Source organism: Chrysochloris asiatica, unplaced genomic scaffold, assembly GCF_000296735.1.
Source record: "Chrysochloris asiatica unplaced genomic scaffold, ChrAsi1.0 scaffold00007, whole genome shotgun sequence".
Taxonomy (NCBI): domain Eukaryota; kingdom Metazoa; phylum Chordata; class Mammalia; order Afrosoricida; family Chrysochloridae; genus Chrysochloris; species Chrysochloris asiatica.
In genome coordinates this window covers 32,833,117-32,849,136 of record NW_006408525.1, presented here as the reverse complement: position 1 = coordinate 32,849,136, position 16,020 = coordinate 32,833,117, and the positions used below count along the sequence as shown (strand labels likewise).

At 37.0% G+C, this 16,020-nt stretch overlaps 1 protein-coding gene across 1 annotated transcript in view; it reads right to left on the bottom strand.

The window, feature by feature from the left end:
- The window catches only part of EFCAB13 (EF-hand calcium binding domain 13), a 78,438-nt gene that overhangs the window by 45,370 nt on the left and 17,048 nt on the right, over nucleotides 1-16,020 (bottom strand). Inside the window, 4 exon segments of the mRNA XM_006833722.1 lie at nucleotides 2,664-2,801; nucleotides 4,624-5,118; nucleotides 8,869-8,940; nucleotides 11,354-11,497. Of these exon segments, the coding sequence (XP_006833785.1) occupies nucleotides 2,664-2,801; nucleotides 4,624-5,118; nucleotides 8,869-8,940; nucleotides 11,354-11,497 (849 nt within the window).

Genomic DNA, 16,020 nt, shown 5'->3' with positions numbered 1-16,020 from the left:
CTACCAGGGCTCCTAATATAATTATCTTATGTATTGTAAATTCTCATCTCTACTGTGTTAATCATTAACATGCAGGATTAGAGGCAATTATGTTAATGAGGTTGTATCTTGAGTCAACCTCTTTATTTTTTTTCTTAGTTTTTATTGTAAATTAAGTGATAGTTTACATGGGAGAACATCAGTTTTATACCATCATTTGAATGATTACAAGTTCCTCCATGCATCATCATTCAACTGAGTCCCTCTCTTTTGAGATGCAAAAGGGATTATGCAGGAGAGATCAGCGGGACCTACAATCACCAAGAAAGAAGAGCCAGGAACAAAGTGTGGCCTTTGTACCCAGAGTCTCAGCACTGGGAACCTTCTAGATTCAAGGGAAGACTGATGCCAAGACACCTGGAAATCTCCAAGAAATGCTAGACTCACAGATTTTGAAGGAGACAAGGGCCTTCCCCCAGTATCAACAGAGAAGAGAAAGCTAGACTTGCCCTCAAGCTAGCTCTATGAGTTTGGACTTCTACCACCTAAGCTGTGACAGAATGCATGTGATTGTTAAAGCATCCAGTTATGGTATATATGTTCTAGCAGCACAAGATCACTAAGACACCACTCCAACCCTTAGTTCCCAGATGGTCCACTTATGGTTTTTAACATAAAAGCCCTCTATAGTAATCATTCTTTGATGGTTACCAAGGGTGGGATGAAGGAGAGAGTAATTCACAAGCTAGAGGGCAGACATGTTAGCTTGGGTGATGGTGGTTGGTGGTTATGTGTCATGGAGTCGGTTCCAACTCATAGCGACCCTATACAAGATTTCTGAGGCTGTAAATCTTTACCAGAACAGGAAGCCTCATCTTTCTCCCATGGAACAGGAGTCGTGGTGTGACCCTATGGACTAATGCACCAGACTAGAAAGTCATTTGAACTGCAAGGTTGGTGGTTCAAGCTCACCAGCTGTTCCTTGGAAACCCTAAACAGGGTCGCTATGGGTCAGAATTAACTCTACGGCCCTTAACAACAATAACAACAACATAGTGATCAAACCAATCCTGATAAGAAGCAGAACGGGCTCATTAATACTCACCTTTTAGCTATTTCTTTTAATAAAAACATCTTCTTTCCTATTTACCTTAGTAAAGAAATTAGGCTCAGATTCTGAGAATTCACTTTTCACATTATCCTAAGTCAGTTTCCCCCAAAATATTGCCTTTTCTCTCTCTTCAACTGAACTTCTGTAGACTATTCTTAGTTACTGATAAAACAGCTTCTCAAATATAAAAACTAAACTTAAACTATCCCTTAAACTTAGCGTGGTATAGGATATGCCATTAAATATCTAGATACTAAGTGCCCACCAGGATTGTTTAAGTGTCATTAGCCCGAAATTCCACTACATTTTGGAGCCTCCAGTTATTTCTTCTTGGATCCCTGGACTATTTTTGGGGGAGAGTTTTATACTCCTTGAATTGGTGTTGTTGTTGTTAAGTGCCTTCGAGTCGGAGCCGACCCATAGCGACCCTGTACAGGGTTTCCGAGGGTGTAAATCCTTACGGGAGTAGAAAGCCTCATCTTTCTTCCGCGGAGCGGCTGGTAGTTTCGAACCACTGACCTTATGGTTCGCAGCCCGATTCGTAACCACTACGCTACCAGAGCTCCTTGAATATTGTGGTCTTATTGTCTGAGTCTTTCTGTAACTACATCAGCCTTCCCTAAGGTCTGTCCCCTTCTAAAAGACACAACTTGGGCTAGTGATAAAGAGCCTTACTGAAAGAATTCTGAAATATGAAAGACTGATTTCCTCCAAACCAATCCATTAGGTCAGACTGTCTACTTTTACTTCCATTTTTGTCTCCATTCTTACTGAAGTTTCTATATAATGACCCATTCTGGGATTTTTAACAGAGGATTCCAGATAGAGTGGGAGAAAAATAATAGACTAAAAAAAGAGACCAGACTTACTCAAGGCCAAGTTCTGAAGGGTTCAAAAAGAAGGAGGAATGGAAACTGAAAACACAGGAGGAAGTGGGATAAGTGATGCTACATGGTGGGGATTGCAGTCAGTGATATGAAACAAAGTTTATGTAAATTGTTGAATGGAAAACTGATCTGCTCTGTAAACCTTCACCCAAGTCACAATAAAAAGTTAAAAAAGAAAAACAGACCAGAGTTACTGATCTGACAGAGACTGAAGAAACTCCCAAGACTACAGCCTTAAAATATTCTTCTTACCTGGAACAGACAAATATCATCCCCAGAGACAACCTTCCAGACAAGCAATCGACAGTCCATAAAATAAACAATAACACCCTAGAGGAATGTTTTCCTTAAAATAATTAATTATACAACATCAAAAGGACAGCAGGTGCCCAAAAGCAAAGATGAGAAGGGAAGACAAGGTAAATACTCAGACAGAAGGACACAGCACATCCAGGGTGGAAATGAGGAGAGGACCAACACATTATGGGAAATGCAGCCAGTGTACAAATGATGGAATGGGAAGCTAATGTGCTCTGCAAATTTTCACCTAAAGCACAATGTTTTTAAAAATTCTAAATAAAAATTTTTAAAAAGAGTGACCCATTCTGTCCCATTTCATATTAATGGACCAATATGCAATCTAAAATATCTAGCTTCTTAAATTTTTTTGCTATTATATGTCACACCATTTCTAGTAGTGTCTGTCACAGTCTTCTGGAACTCGCTGTCTGATAAAGTAATTCCTACTGAAGGTAAAATGGACGAAAGTTCTTCTGCAGCAATGTAATTTTCTTTGAGTTTATGGACAGCTTCACAGATACTTTCTAAACCTGCAAAATGTGGAGGATTAGCAAGCAACAGAATTTGTGTGTCTAACAACAATAATTAATACCTAAAATCTTTAACAATCAAAGAACAAGTTTTAACTAGTAAATATTACTTAATATGAAAGGACTACTTTTCTCTCCACATTTGTTATGTTTTATATTTTCACCATTCTCCTACGACTCAAGCCCCAAACTCCTTTCTAGTGATGTCTAAGACATCAAAACACCAATGTGTTTGTTTAAATTTCAGGATTCCAAACAAAATTTTTAGAGATTTCTTCCCTTTTCCTTTAGATTGCCATGCTTTCGGTATATAATCTTCAAAAACTTAAAACCCTGGGATCAGATACACATGAATATGATAAGCCTGCTGCTATGATGTACTGAGAAACCAGAATATCCCCCCTTCAATGGTAATTTGACAAAAAAGGTATAACTTGAATCTATTCATTAAGAAATATTAGGAAAACAAAAAATCATGGCTGCTATACAAAATACACTGCCAATCTTCTTCAAAAGTGTCATGGTTCTTGAAAAACTAAGGTACCATCCAGACTGAAGGAAATTAAGGATACATGAAAACTAAACGTGATGCATGATCTCAGACTGGATCCTGGACTAGGAAAGGACATTTTGCAACACTAGACAAAATTTGAATAAAGTCTATAGATTAGTCAATAGTGTTGTATTAATATTAATTTCTTAGTTTTAACCATTGTATTATGGCAATATAAGATTTTAACAGTTTGGAAATTAGATGAAAACTAAGGGAATATTCTTAGCAATTTTTTAACACTTTTATAAGTATAAAAGTGTTTTTAAATTTTAATTAAGACAATTTTTAAAATTCTGGAACCAGGCACACTTCACATCTACCCAATTACCATCAAATTGTTTGGAGAAGTTACACCAGATGAGGCATTTCACATTTCTGTCTCCAGAATAGTAATATTGAATTGAGCCCTCCAAAAATATGTGGCAACTTGACTGGGAGTGGTAAGTAACTTCAGTATGGAAGTGGTAACTAACTTCAGCAAAGGATTATAGGAAGGAGGGTTTAATTAGGTTCCATACACAGCACCTCTATAATTGAAGCAGCACAGAAAAGGGGGCAAAGGGTGTCACACATATTAATTGGGAAACTATTGCTCATCTTTGAGAAAGACCGTAACTACTGGAAGCTTAGGATGTGTAGTGTTAATTACTTTACCTTGATTTTCCCATGGCCATAAAAGACAATATCTTTAAAAATACTACGTTGTTGTTGCTAAGTGCTGTGAGTCACTTCCAACTTGTAGTGACTCATAGCGTTTCCAAGGAGCAGCTGGTGGGTTTGAACTGCTGACCTTGTGGTTTGCAGTCCAGTGCTGACCCTACAGCACCACACCAGGAGTCCTTAATTACTGTGGCTATCATATATTTAAATTATGGAACTCTAAGCAAAAATTTCATATGGACATCTTACATACTTGGTTCAATAAACTATAAAATAAGCAGATTTCCAAAGGGAAAAAGACCCTCAATTTTTTATTTATTTATTTTTTTTTAGGGAACACCCATAACTACAATCAATCACTCAATAATTTTCTCAAAGTTGAACTCCCCACCCCAAACTATGGAAAGTTGGGTCATGTGGAAAGAAACTAACATTAAAATCACAGTACTGTGTCCATTGGCTTATGTACCATGGGTGGTGGTTACCTAAACTGCTGACAGTTGAAATCCTTAAAACTACCTAATAAGTGATTTATTCTACTCATTTCTGTAATCATTTAAGAACTAAATAATGTAGATACTGACTTACACATATGATACTCACCAAGAGTATCAACTGCAGTTTTTTCCTTAGATGAAATCTGTTTTAGCAGGCTGGAACGCCTTCTTACAGCTGGCTTCTTCAATTTTGGAATGCTAGAAATATCACTTTTATCTAGAGACATTTTGAAGCTTGAAATACTCTTCAGACTTTGGGGTTTCAACTTTAAGTCATGAACTTCTGCCTTGTCTGAATGTTTTTTGAGAGTTATGCCATCCTTGGAGCTTGGTTCCTGGTACCCTACATCGCTACTATCAACTCCATCCAGGACTTTTTTTTTTTGCCAAGTAATTTTTTGACTCTTAAATTCAATGATATCATTATTCTCCATAATCCTGTTATGTTGAAGACTTTTTCTAGCTAACTTTTGAGTGGCTGGCATTTCAGACAATCTGGAATATAAATTGACTGTCTTCTTAAATTGTAGAGAGTGGTGAGGTAGCTTTGATAACTTTTGATCTGAAGAAATTTTACCCAGGTCTGGTTCTTCTATACTGGCTAAATAAGGGAAACAAATTCAATTCTTTTATTTACCTTGAAATGTTTTTCCAAAAAAGAAAAAAAAAAACAAACAGTCCTCATAAAAGTTATTCAAGAAATTATCAGCTACTTACATACTTACATACATAAAACTAAAAAAAATTACAGAGCTGATGACCACAAGATTGAGTTACTAACAAGGTTAAATATAGTCTGCTGGTTTAATATACTTCAGTAGTCTCACTTTAACACTTCTAATTTGGGAGTCTTGGTATGGCGCTGTGGGTTAATGCACCAGACTGCAAAGTTGTTTGAACTGCAAGGTCGGCGGTTCAAGCTCACCAGCTGCTCCTCGGAAACCCTACACAGGGTCGCTACAGGTATGAATCAACTCGACAGTACTTAACAACAACAAAAATTTGGCCCAAGACACAATAACAGTTTTAACTGAAAAAATGGGACAAAATAAGTGAAAAGTTAACAGTTTTCAGACACTGGACAAGGTAGCCACAAGACAGCAATTATTTAAAGAAGGAACAAACAGCAGGACTTCTCAACTTCTGTGTCATTGGTATCTGGAGTCAGATAATTTGTTGAAGGAGCAAGTCCTGTATATTATTAGCAACATGCCTGGCCTGTACCCACTTGATGTCTGTAACACTACCCAGGTTGTGATAACTAAAAATGTCTCCACTTAAAAAACAGTCTCCAGACATTACCAAATGTCCCTGGAAGAATAGGAGGGCAGGGCAATGGCCTCTGATTGAGAATACTGCCCTACTGTAATGAGTCCATAATCAACTAGCTCTATTCTCAGCCTCGGAACTTCCAAATGACTTCTTAGCTAACCAAGGAAGAGCAGATCACCAAAGGTCACCAGATGTCTGAGAAATGCCACTAAAATGAAAAAGAGAGAAAAGCAACTTGGAAAAAACAAAGTACATATGAAAAAGACATTTTTTTTAAGCATTATGAATATAGCTTCAGTGTTTTAGAAGAAATTCATTGCATATATAAAACAAGAAAAGGAGTGTCCACGAAACAAGAAGATTGTAAAACAAAACAGCATTCTAAAAGCAAAAGAAAGTTTTTGAAAAAATTTTAAATTTCAGCAAAAAATACATCAAGGTATTTCACCACAAAATTTTGGAATGTTGGATACAAATAAATCACAAGCTTCCAAAGAGAAAGGTCCAGGTCAGAAACCTTTGCTTTGGACTCCAGTACCTAGAAAATTCAAAATTCTAAGAGAAAATTATTTCCAATCTAGAATTCTATATCCACCCGATCTATGAATCAAGCTTGAGGACATAATAAAGACAATTTCAAGATGTTCCAGGTTTCACAAAATTGTTTCCCATAAGCCTTTTCTAAGTAAGCTTCTAGATGGTTGGTTGGTTGGTTGGTTGGTTGGTTGGTTATGTACTGTGGAGTTGGTTCCGACTCTTAGTGATTCTGCATAGGGTTTCCGAGGCTGTAAATCTTTACAGGAGCAGAAAGCCTCATCTTTCTCCTGAGGAACAGCTGGTAGTTTCAAACTGCTGACCTTGAGACTAGCAGCCCAATTCGTAACCACTATGCTACCAGAGCTCCTTAAGCTTCTAGATAAGTGCTCAAAATCAAATAAGGAAATTAAAAAGAGCAAGAGAAGGACAAGGAAACTGGAGCTCTGATACAGAAGAAGAGAAGTAAGTGAAGACTCCAGAATGTTTATAAAGGGAATTCACATCTGATAGCTATACGCAAGATGTGGAGGGCAACAAACCCATAGTAGAGAGCATTCAAAGTAGCTAAGAGAGATTTCTTTAAGAAGACAAGATGGCTAGAATATCTGGTGCATCCAAGCTTATGGAGAGGAGATTTAGACACATTTTGTGGTTGGCAGAATTTGGGCTTGGATTGTTGTTTGTTAAGTGCTGTTGAGTGGGTTCTGCCTCATAGCAAGCCTGTATAGGGTGTCCGAGGAGCAGCTGATGAGTTTGAATCACCAACTTTGTGGTTCAAGTTGATCTTGTAGTCCAATGCTTTATCTTACAGCCACACACCAGGATTAGTAATAAAAATAAAAATTAAAAAATACAAGCAAATAAATAAGACAATTATTAACCCGAAGTGAGGGGTTAATAATAACAAGTAATCATAGACACTATTTGACTTAGCTGTGAACGGGGTTTACAAAAACATATTAAGTAAAAAGTAATCAAGCTGCCATCTTGGGAGTAAAGGTTGGTATATATAAAAAGCAAGTGGTTATGGTGGGACAGAGATGTGCTAAATCCTTATTTTTCATACTAGGAAGTAGACACTATGTCTATCCAAAATTTTAAAAAATCAAGAAATAGCAATATAAAATGCAGAACAGAATTGCAAATTCTTGTAAAATCTAGATTTTTTATGGAATCATGGAGGTTGGATGAATCCCCAAAACTACTGTCCAGAGGCCATCTTTAAACCATAAACCAAAAATATCCCCTTATCCTGGTGTGGGCCTGTAGGATAAACATTGCACTGCTAAACACAAGGTCGGTGGTTCAAACCGACCAGTCACTTCCTGTAACCCCTAAACGGGGTTACTGTGAGTGAGAACCAACTTGACAGCACTTAACAACAACAACAACATCTTAAAATCAAACAGTATTTTAGCTTAGCTAGTAAGTTTGCCTTGGCATTATACTCTTTTTAAAATCTATCTATATAGGGTCAAACTGACAACGGGAAATGGAAAGATTACATAGGAACCTTAGGGGACTAGAAGCTTATGTTAACTGGGGGAGCAACAACTCAGAAAAGAAGGGTAAGAATGGTTGCACAGCTCAAAGAATATACACTCAATGTCCTTGGATTGTACATGTGGAAACTGTTGAACTGGTATATGTTCTTCTGTGTATATTCTCAATAACAAAATATTAAATTAAATTATTAAAAAAGAAATAGCAATATAAAAATGCTATTTGTAGTTATGAATATAGATAGGAAGGAATCAGCAGAGACGTTTTAAATATTAGCCTTTACAGAAGTTGGGAGGCGGGTCAAACAAGAGGCTACTTTGAGCGGGGATACAATAATTAACAAGCTCCATTGAAAGAAATAATTTTTTAAATTATATAAATGGATAGTCTAACCAAATGATATTTGAACAAATCAAAGAAACAGAAAGGAGCAATAAGATGTGCAATAAGAACAAATAAAAGCAATGTACTAAAGAAGAAAAACTAAGCAACAGATGATACCTAAAAACACGCTGAACTTTGTTAAAGAGTTAGGATGTCAGACTGACCCACAAATTGCCAATTAAACATTATCTTTTCATTTTAAAATTGACTTTATGTTGTAATACATTGAGAGAAAGAGAAAATTGAGAGTAGGATAGTTATATATTCCAAATCGAAATCCATTGCCATCAAGTCAATTCTGACTCATAGTGACGCGATATAACAGCGTAAAACCACCCCCAGGGTTTCCAGGCTATAAACCTTTATGGAAGTGGACTGATACATCTTTCTTCCACAGAGCAGTTGGTGGATTTGAACTGTAGACATTTTAGTCAGTGACTAAGCACTTAACCATTGAGCCACCAGGATTCATCATTATATATCATTAATATTAATTAGCCATATTTAGGGTATTACACTAAATTGTTATCTCTCTGATTTAAGAATTAAGGTAAAGAGTTCAGAGAAAGCTTCCAAAACTCAGACTTGAAATTTGGATTTGAATTTAAAGACTATTTATAAATAAAACTTGCTATAGCAGCAAGAGCTCACTTACAAACATCCTCATATTCTTGTTGTAGTTCATTCAAAGTAAATACAACATGTCCAAAATCCACCATATTGTTACCTATAATAGAAAGAATAAGTTCAAATACTGCATTTACTTTTGAAAACATATATAGCTGCTGCCATCCTATGCTAATTTAAAGATAACATAGAAATATGTGGAAATAGGAGAAGAAAATAGCTATCATGCATCTTGAATGATATCTTAAATTGTGAATTAATAACTTGTACACACTGAAACATAAGACTAAGAGCACATGGTTTTCTCCTTAAAAAAAAGTAATTTATTTCATTTTAAACCCCCAAGCTAGATGGTCAGGATGAAGTTTTGTTGTTGTTCAGTGCTGTTGAGGTGGTTCCAACTCATAGGACCCTGTAAGGGTTTTTCCAAGAAGCAGCTGGTGAGTTTGAACTACCGACTTTGCTATTCAAACAGATCTTTCAGTTCAAACCAACCTTGTGGTCCAGTGCATTATCCTGCAGTGCCACACCAGGACTATTCAATTAGCAAACACTTATTGAGAGTCTTTTATAGGTATAGGGTACTTCTCATACAATATTTAAATACAAAGCCATGGTATTTTCAATAACCTCATGTGCATGTGAATATTGGACAGTGAATAAGGAAGATCATAGAAGAATTGGTGCATTTGAGCTATGGTGATGCAGAAGAATATTGAAAGTACTGTAGACTGCCAGAGCAACAAACAAATCTGTGTTGGAAGAAGTACAGCCAGAATTCTCCTTAGAAGCCAGGATGGTGAGATTTGTCTCTTGTACTAAGTGTGCCTGGTCTGAGTCATGGTATTTTCAATAGCCTCATATGCATGTGAAAGTTGGACAATAAGTAAGGAAGACCATAGAAGAATTGATGCATTAAAGTTGTGGTGTTGGAGGAGAACATTCAAAGTATCATGGACTGCCAGAAGAACAAACAAGTCTGTGTTAGAAGTACAAGCAGAATGCTCCTTAGAAGCCAGAATGGCTAGACTTCGTCTCTCATACTTCGGACATATTATCAGGAGGTATCAGCCCCTGGAGAAGGACGTCAGATTTGCTAAAGTGGAGGGTCAGTGAAAAAGAGGAAAACCCCAACAAGATGGATTTGCACAGTGGCAGCAGCAATGGGCTCAAACATAGCAACAATCGTGGGATTGGCTCAGGACTGGGCAGAGTTTTGTTCTGTTGGGCAATAGGTCACTATGAGTAGGCACCAACTCAACAGCAACTAACAACAACAACGACAAATTTTCTACCAAATTCTGGTCCCCATCCTATTGCAAAGTTCCCTCAATCCTCTTCCTCCAGCTGCCAATGAGTCCCATTGTAGTCCAAATTCCTGTTATTTTCTTAGGCATTGCACTTTATTTTATCTTTTCATTTAATCTACAACCCTAAAGTCTACCATAAATGATTTTCTGGTAGAATTCCATGTAACCTGGTCTGTCTCCAGACTACATTTCAACAAACGAAGGCTCACTACTACAAAGCCAACAACAATAAATGACAAAAACCAAAACAAAATGGTGGGAGTCTACTAGAAAAGATGTGGCATCTGATTATGTTCCTGTCACATTTACCCAAACTGTTCCCTCAGTCTAACATGTCTTTCTCACACTTCACCACCTTCAACAACTTAACTCCTACTGATCCTTGAAGAAATAGTTCAATATCACCTTTTCTGATAATCTTTCCCTGGTGCATGTGTCGTTATTAAGTACTCATAGCAACCCTGTATGGGGTTTCAGAGGAGTGGCTGGTGGGTTTGAACCACGAAGCTAGCAGTTAGCAGTCCAGTGCTTATCCTACAGCGTCACACCAGCAGTATATTATATTGTGATAATATATCTACTTACTCCACAAGAGAATTTTATGTTTTCTCTTTCCCATACTAGAATGTGAGAGCCTTCAAAACAAGGAGTATGTGTTTTACTCATTTTTGTATCACCTAATTCCAGCCACAGTAGATATTAAACTAGCTGACTCTTTAAAAGAATGAACCAGTTAACTAATCACTCATTACTCAATCCATTATGATAGGATATCTCCTAGTCACATTTAAGCATGTATTATTCACAAGACGTGAAGTAATCAACAACAGCATAGAAAATTCTGTAATCAGAGCTACATAATAAAATTTTAAATTCAAGGCATTAAGTGTCCTAACTTGTGGAGTCAACATTCTTGCCACTGAAGTAACTACATCACCACAAAGACAAGCAGTGGCTGTTGGAAAAGAGAATATAGAAACAAAAAAGATTTTTTTTTTCCTTACACCTTACCAAAATTACCAAGATATAACAATTTTAGAAATTTATTATCTTGTTTGTCTATATCATCTCTTACTATCGACACCAGTAAGCAATGCTGATGACAAAAGGTGAGACTAAAGATGGAAATGAAGTGAATGATGAATCACAAAATTGATATGCAAAAGATATATGCATATATATGTATCAATTAAAATTACTCACTGTCAACACAGGTATAGCGTATCACCTCCTGAACAGTTTCAGTGGCTACAAAGATATCCATGCTATTCAAAACAGGAATCACTTCATTAGTTGCAACTTGACCATCTTTTATCCTACAGAATATCCTGAAGGCATCCTGGAATGCTGCAAAACAACACAAAGAAATAATTTTAACATGAAAATCAATAGCTTCTCTTAGAGAGGTCTTCTCAAACTTTTAGAACCACTATTTCTATCACTAATATGAATGGCTCTTTCAAGGACTTCCTTTACAATTTGTATGGAGACCCATAAGTAGCTATAACTTTTAGGAAGAAATACAGAGTTCAGACACAGTAAAGAAAGTACTATTAAAGAGTAGAGAACAAAAGAAACACGAGACATCAAAGGGGAAAAAAGAGTGAACAAAGCCAAGGAAATAATGACATTGTCATGCGTAAAGAATTGTGATTAACTGGAGAATGGAAGAAGCAAAACTATGAAGAGGTGAGAGAGTCAGGCATTTAAGAGTTCAGATTAGATTCATTTGTTAATAAGTATCTAAATTCTTGAGTAAGAGAGTAACATGATAAAACAGACTTTTAAGAGAATAAGTCTATACAAGGAAAGGCGGTTAGTGGTAGAAAGTTAGGATAACATGGCCATGATCCATGTTTTTTAATGACTTCTATGAAACAACTCATGTCTAATTTTCCTCAAACTACATTACTGGGGACAAAAGAAGTTAAGATCCACACAAAGTCATATATTCACTCTATTCAAAAATCAGTTACTATCACAATAATTATTTTCTATATTTTTTAACAGTCATTTTACCTGGATCCTGAGAGGCCAAATATGAGATATTATTCACAGCATTAAGGAAATTTGAAAAACCCAGCAATCCTTTACCTATGAGAATGATTCAGAATCAGAAGGGGAAAAAACTACATTAATATACTTACAATTAACAAACTCACTAAGACCATAAGATAAAAACATAAACTAAAAATACAAATAGAATTATTTGATGATATTATAACAACATAATCTATACACAAGAGCAGTCAACCTTAACATTAAATACAGAATTTAAGAAGAAAATACAAATTAAAACCACAATAGATATACATCTATCAGAATGACTACAATTTTAAAAGGCTGACTAGATCAAGGATTTGCAAGAATGTAAAGCAACTAGAGCACTCATATATCGCTGAAGGGAATGTAAAATTGTACAATCATTTCATAACCACAGCTTGGCAGTATATCTGGTATATAACTCAACCATTTTACTATTAACTATTTACTGAAGAAAAATGATACTATATGAACACATAAAGGTAGGCATATGAAGATTTATACCAGTCTTAAATATAATAATTAAAAAATAGAAACAACCTGTCTTAGTTCTCTAGTGCTGCTATAACAGAAATACCACAAGTGAATGGCTTTAACAAACAGAAATTTATTCTTTTCATTTAGGAGGCTAAAAGTCCAAATTCAAAGCACTGGCTCTGAAGAAAGATGCTTGCCTCCTTTCAGCATCAGTAGGCCCAGCATTCCTTGGAGTTCTCCATATGTCTTGTCATCAGTCTGCCTCTGGATCTACTGCCACAGTACAGGGACCACAGGTCTAAAGAACACACTCCACTCCTGGCTCTTCTATCTTGTGGGTAGTAAATTCCACTTTTTTTGCTCAAGTGTCTCTCCTTGAATCTCTTGTACGATAAAGCTGGTGCATGCCATACCCTTGGGAATCTCCCATTAATCAGATGGGGGGGGGGTTGAAGTATGAAGTCCTGGTGTGGCAATGTAGTATAAGCACTGGACTGCTAACCACAAGGTTGGTGGTTCAAACACAGTTGCTCCTTGGAAACCATGTACAGGGTCGCTTTGAGTTGGCGACTAGAAGGAACAACAATAATATCCCAACCTTAATCCTCTTATTGGGGCTGAACCACATCAAATCATATCATGGGGGATCACTACATCCCAACTGCTAAACCCCTAAGAATCTTAGCTTAGTTAAATTAACACAAAACTTAAATATTCCACAGGGAATATTTACTAGAAATAAACTAGAACAACTCTCAGATAGTACCCATTTGACCTAGCCTCGATGGCTTGATAATCAGACCTCAACTAGAGGAAGATTAAAAAAAAAAAAAATTGATAAAGGAAACAAGGGTAAATTGGTACAATTTGATGAACCTGACCTATACTCATGGAGGTAGTAATTCTAAATACCAACAGAGAGGGAAGGAGTCTTTACATCAAGTATCAATGTTAACCCCTCTGTACATAGGGTAGATAGAGATGGGCAACTTTGATATTGGCTACCTAATATGAGGGGGCGATGAAGGCACGAAGTGACTGGCTTACAAGGTTTCAAGGGGGAGCTTAGTTTAATAGTGTGTGGAGAAAGAAAGAGTCCCTGCTGAATAGTTTTCATCTTGTCTAGATTGGTGGTGGTGGTTGTTATGTGCCATGGAGTCAGTTCCAACTCATTGAGACCCTGTACAAGGTTTCCAAAGCTATAAATCTTTATGGGAGCAGAAAGTTTCATCTTTCTCCCACTGAACAGCTGGTAGTTTCGAGCTGCTGACCTTGTGGTTCACAGCCCAATTCATAACCTCTCAAGATGGGTCTGGTTAAAAGAGATGGGGATCAGATTCTTATGATTCATTAGTGAGTAACTGTTATCATGACTAATTGCAGCTGTCACAATTGTAAAGGTAGAAGTTTTGTAACAAAAACAGGGGACTGGTTAATCTTATAGTCCAGAAACAAAGGACCCTAGGATCATCAAGGGAGAAGAGCACAAGTGGAATGCAAGACCTTATCCAGGAAGCAGCAAAACCAGAGATGGAGGCAGAGATGGGGACATGGAGAGAGGGAGCAGCTGAGGACTCTAGATTCATGGGAAGAGAGGGACTGAGAGCTGGTGGCCAGGAGGCAGGCTTGCAGAATGTGCCCTTTGGTGGTGTAAATTATTATATATGCCTGAGTGCTTAAAAAAAAAAAAAAAAAAGAGCCAAAATGAATAGAGAGAAACACTGTTAACTGATGGTACATGGAGGGGATTATGATCGTTGTAATGAAACAAGGTGTATGATTTGTTTAATGTAAATCTGATGATCTGCCCTGTAAACGTTTACTCGATCCACAATAAAAAAAATTTTTTTTAATTTTTAAAAGAGGGCCCTGGAGAATACCAATCACACTTCAAGGAATAGGTTGAAGAATGCTGTTGTTCTTAAGTGCCATCAAGTAGGTTCCTACTCATAGCAATCCTATATAGGGCTTCCAAGGAGTGACTGGTGAGTTTGCACCACTGATCTTGCAGTTCAAACTGATGTTGTGGTTCAAAACAACCTTATGATCAAGTACTTATCCTACTGTGCCACACCATTGAAGAATAGGCACGGACAAAGAGTATCCAACCCGAGAGGGAGAGGATACCTGGAGATCATAGAGTCCCAAGAACCCAGGGAGGCAGGGATTTTGGAAGAGGTCAGTGTTAACAATACATATGACCGAGAGGGCCAGTCAACAGAGAAAGGGACTTGACAGTGATCCTGACAGGGACAGACATATACATTATTGCTGGTATGTCTGAGGGCCCCTCTGGTTGTCCTAGCTGCACCTCCCATGCACCACCCAGGCCCTTTTTGTAGAATGATGTCGATAACCCTAGGGGCTAGCAGTTCCAAGATTTGCCTCTAGAACAAGACAATGGAAGAGGAATATTTCCTTTCTCTAGCACCATGATCAGGAGATATTGTAGACATGCTTACAGTATACATGCTTAAACTTTCTCCCTATCCCCAGGCCCTATTAAAGTGCACTGGTTGCTCTTTAAAAAAAGAAAGAAAGAAACTATTGGTAGATACAAAATATTGATGACTCTCACCATAATTAAGCTATGAAACAAAGCAGACAGAAAGCTAGTCCATACTACATGATTCCATTTATGTAAAATTCTAGAAAATACAAACTATCTAAAGTGACAGAAAACAAATCAATACCAGCCTGTGGGTGGAAGTGGGGCAAATACTAAGAGGGAGAGAAGGCTTACAGAGGGATGTGAGGAAACTCAGAGTGATGGATACATTCATTACCTTGATGCAGATGTACATATACATGTCACAGGTTTCACAGTTATGTGCAATTTATTACATGTCAATTATGTCACTAAGACTGCAAAAATATATAAAATGTTTTTGAAACCAGCACAACAGAAAATTTCATGTTTTATTTTCATTTCTTGACAAAAACTCTAGAAAGGGAATAATCTCTTCAGCAGATGGTGCTGGCAGAACGGGAAAGTGATATGCAAAAGATTGAAACAAGACGTTCACCTCACACTGTATACAAAAACCAATTCAACATGGATTAAAGACCTAAATGTGAATCCCAGAATTATGAAGGCCATCAATGAAAAAATAGGGACAAATGTGAAGGCACTAATTCAGGGAATACACAGACTACCAAACATTGTGAAAACCACACAAACAAAAGTAGACAAAATAGATGAGTGGGGCATACTAAAAATTAAAAACTTATGTGCATCAAAAGACTTCACCAGAAGAGTAAAAACGGAACCCACAGAATGGGAAAAAATCTTTTGCAGTGACACATCAGACAAGGGACTCATTTCTAAACTATATAGGAAACTACAACAC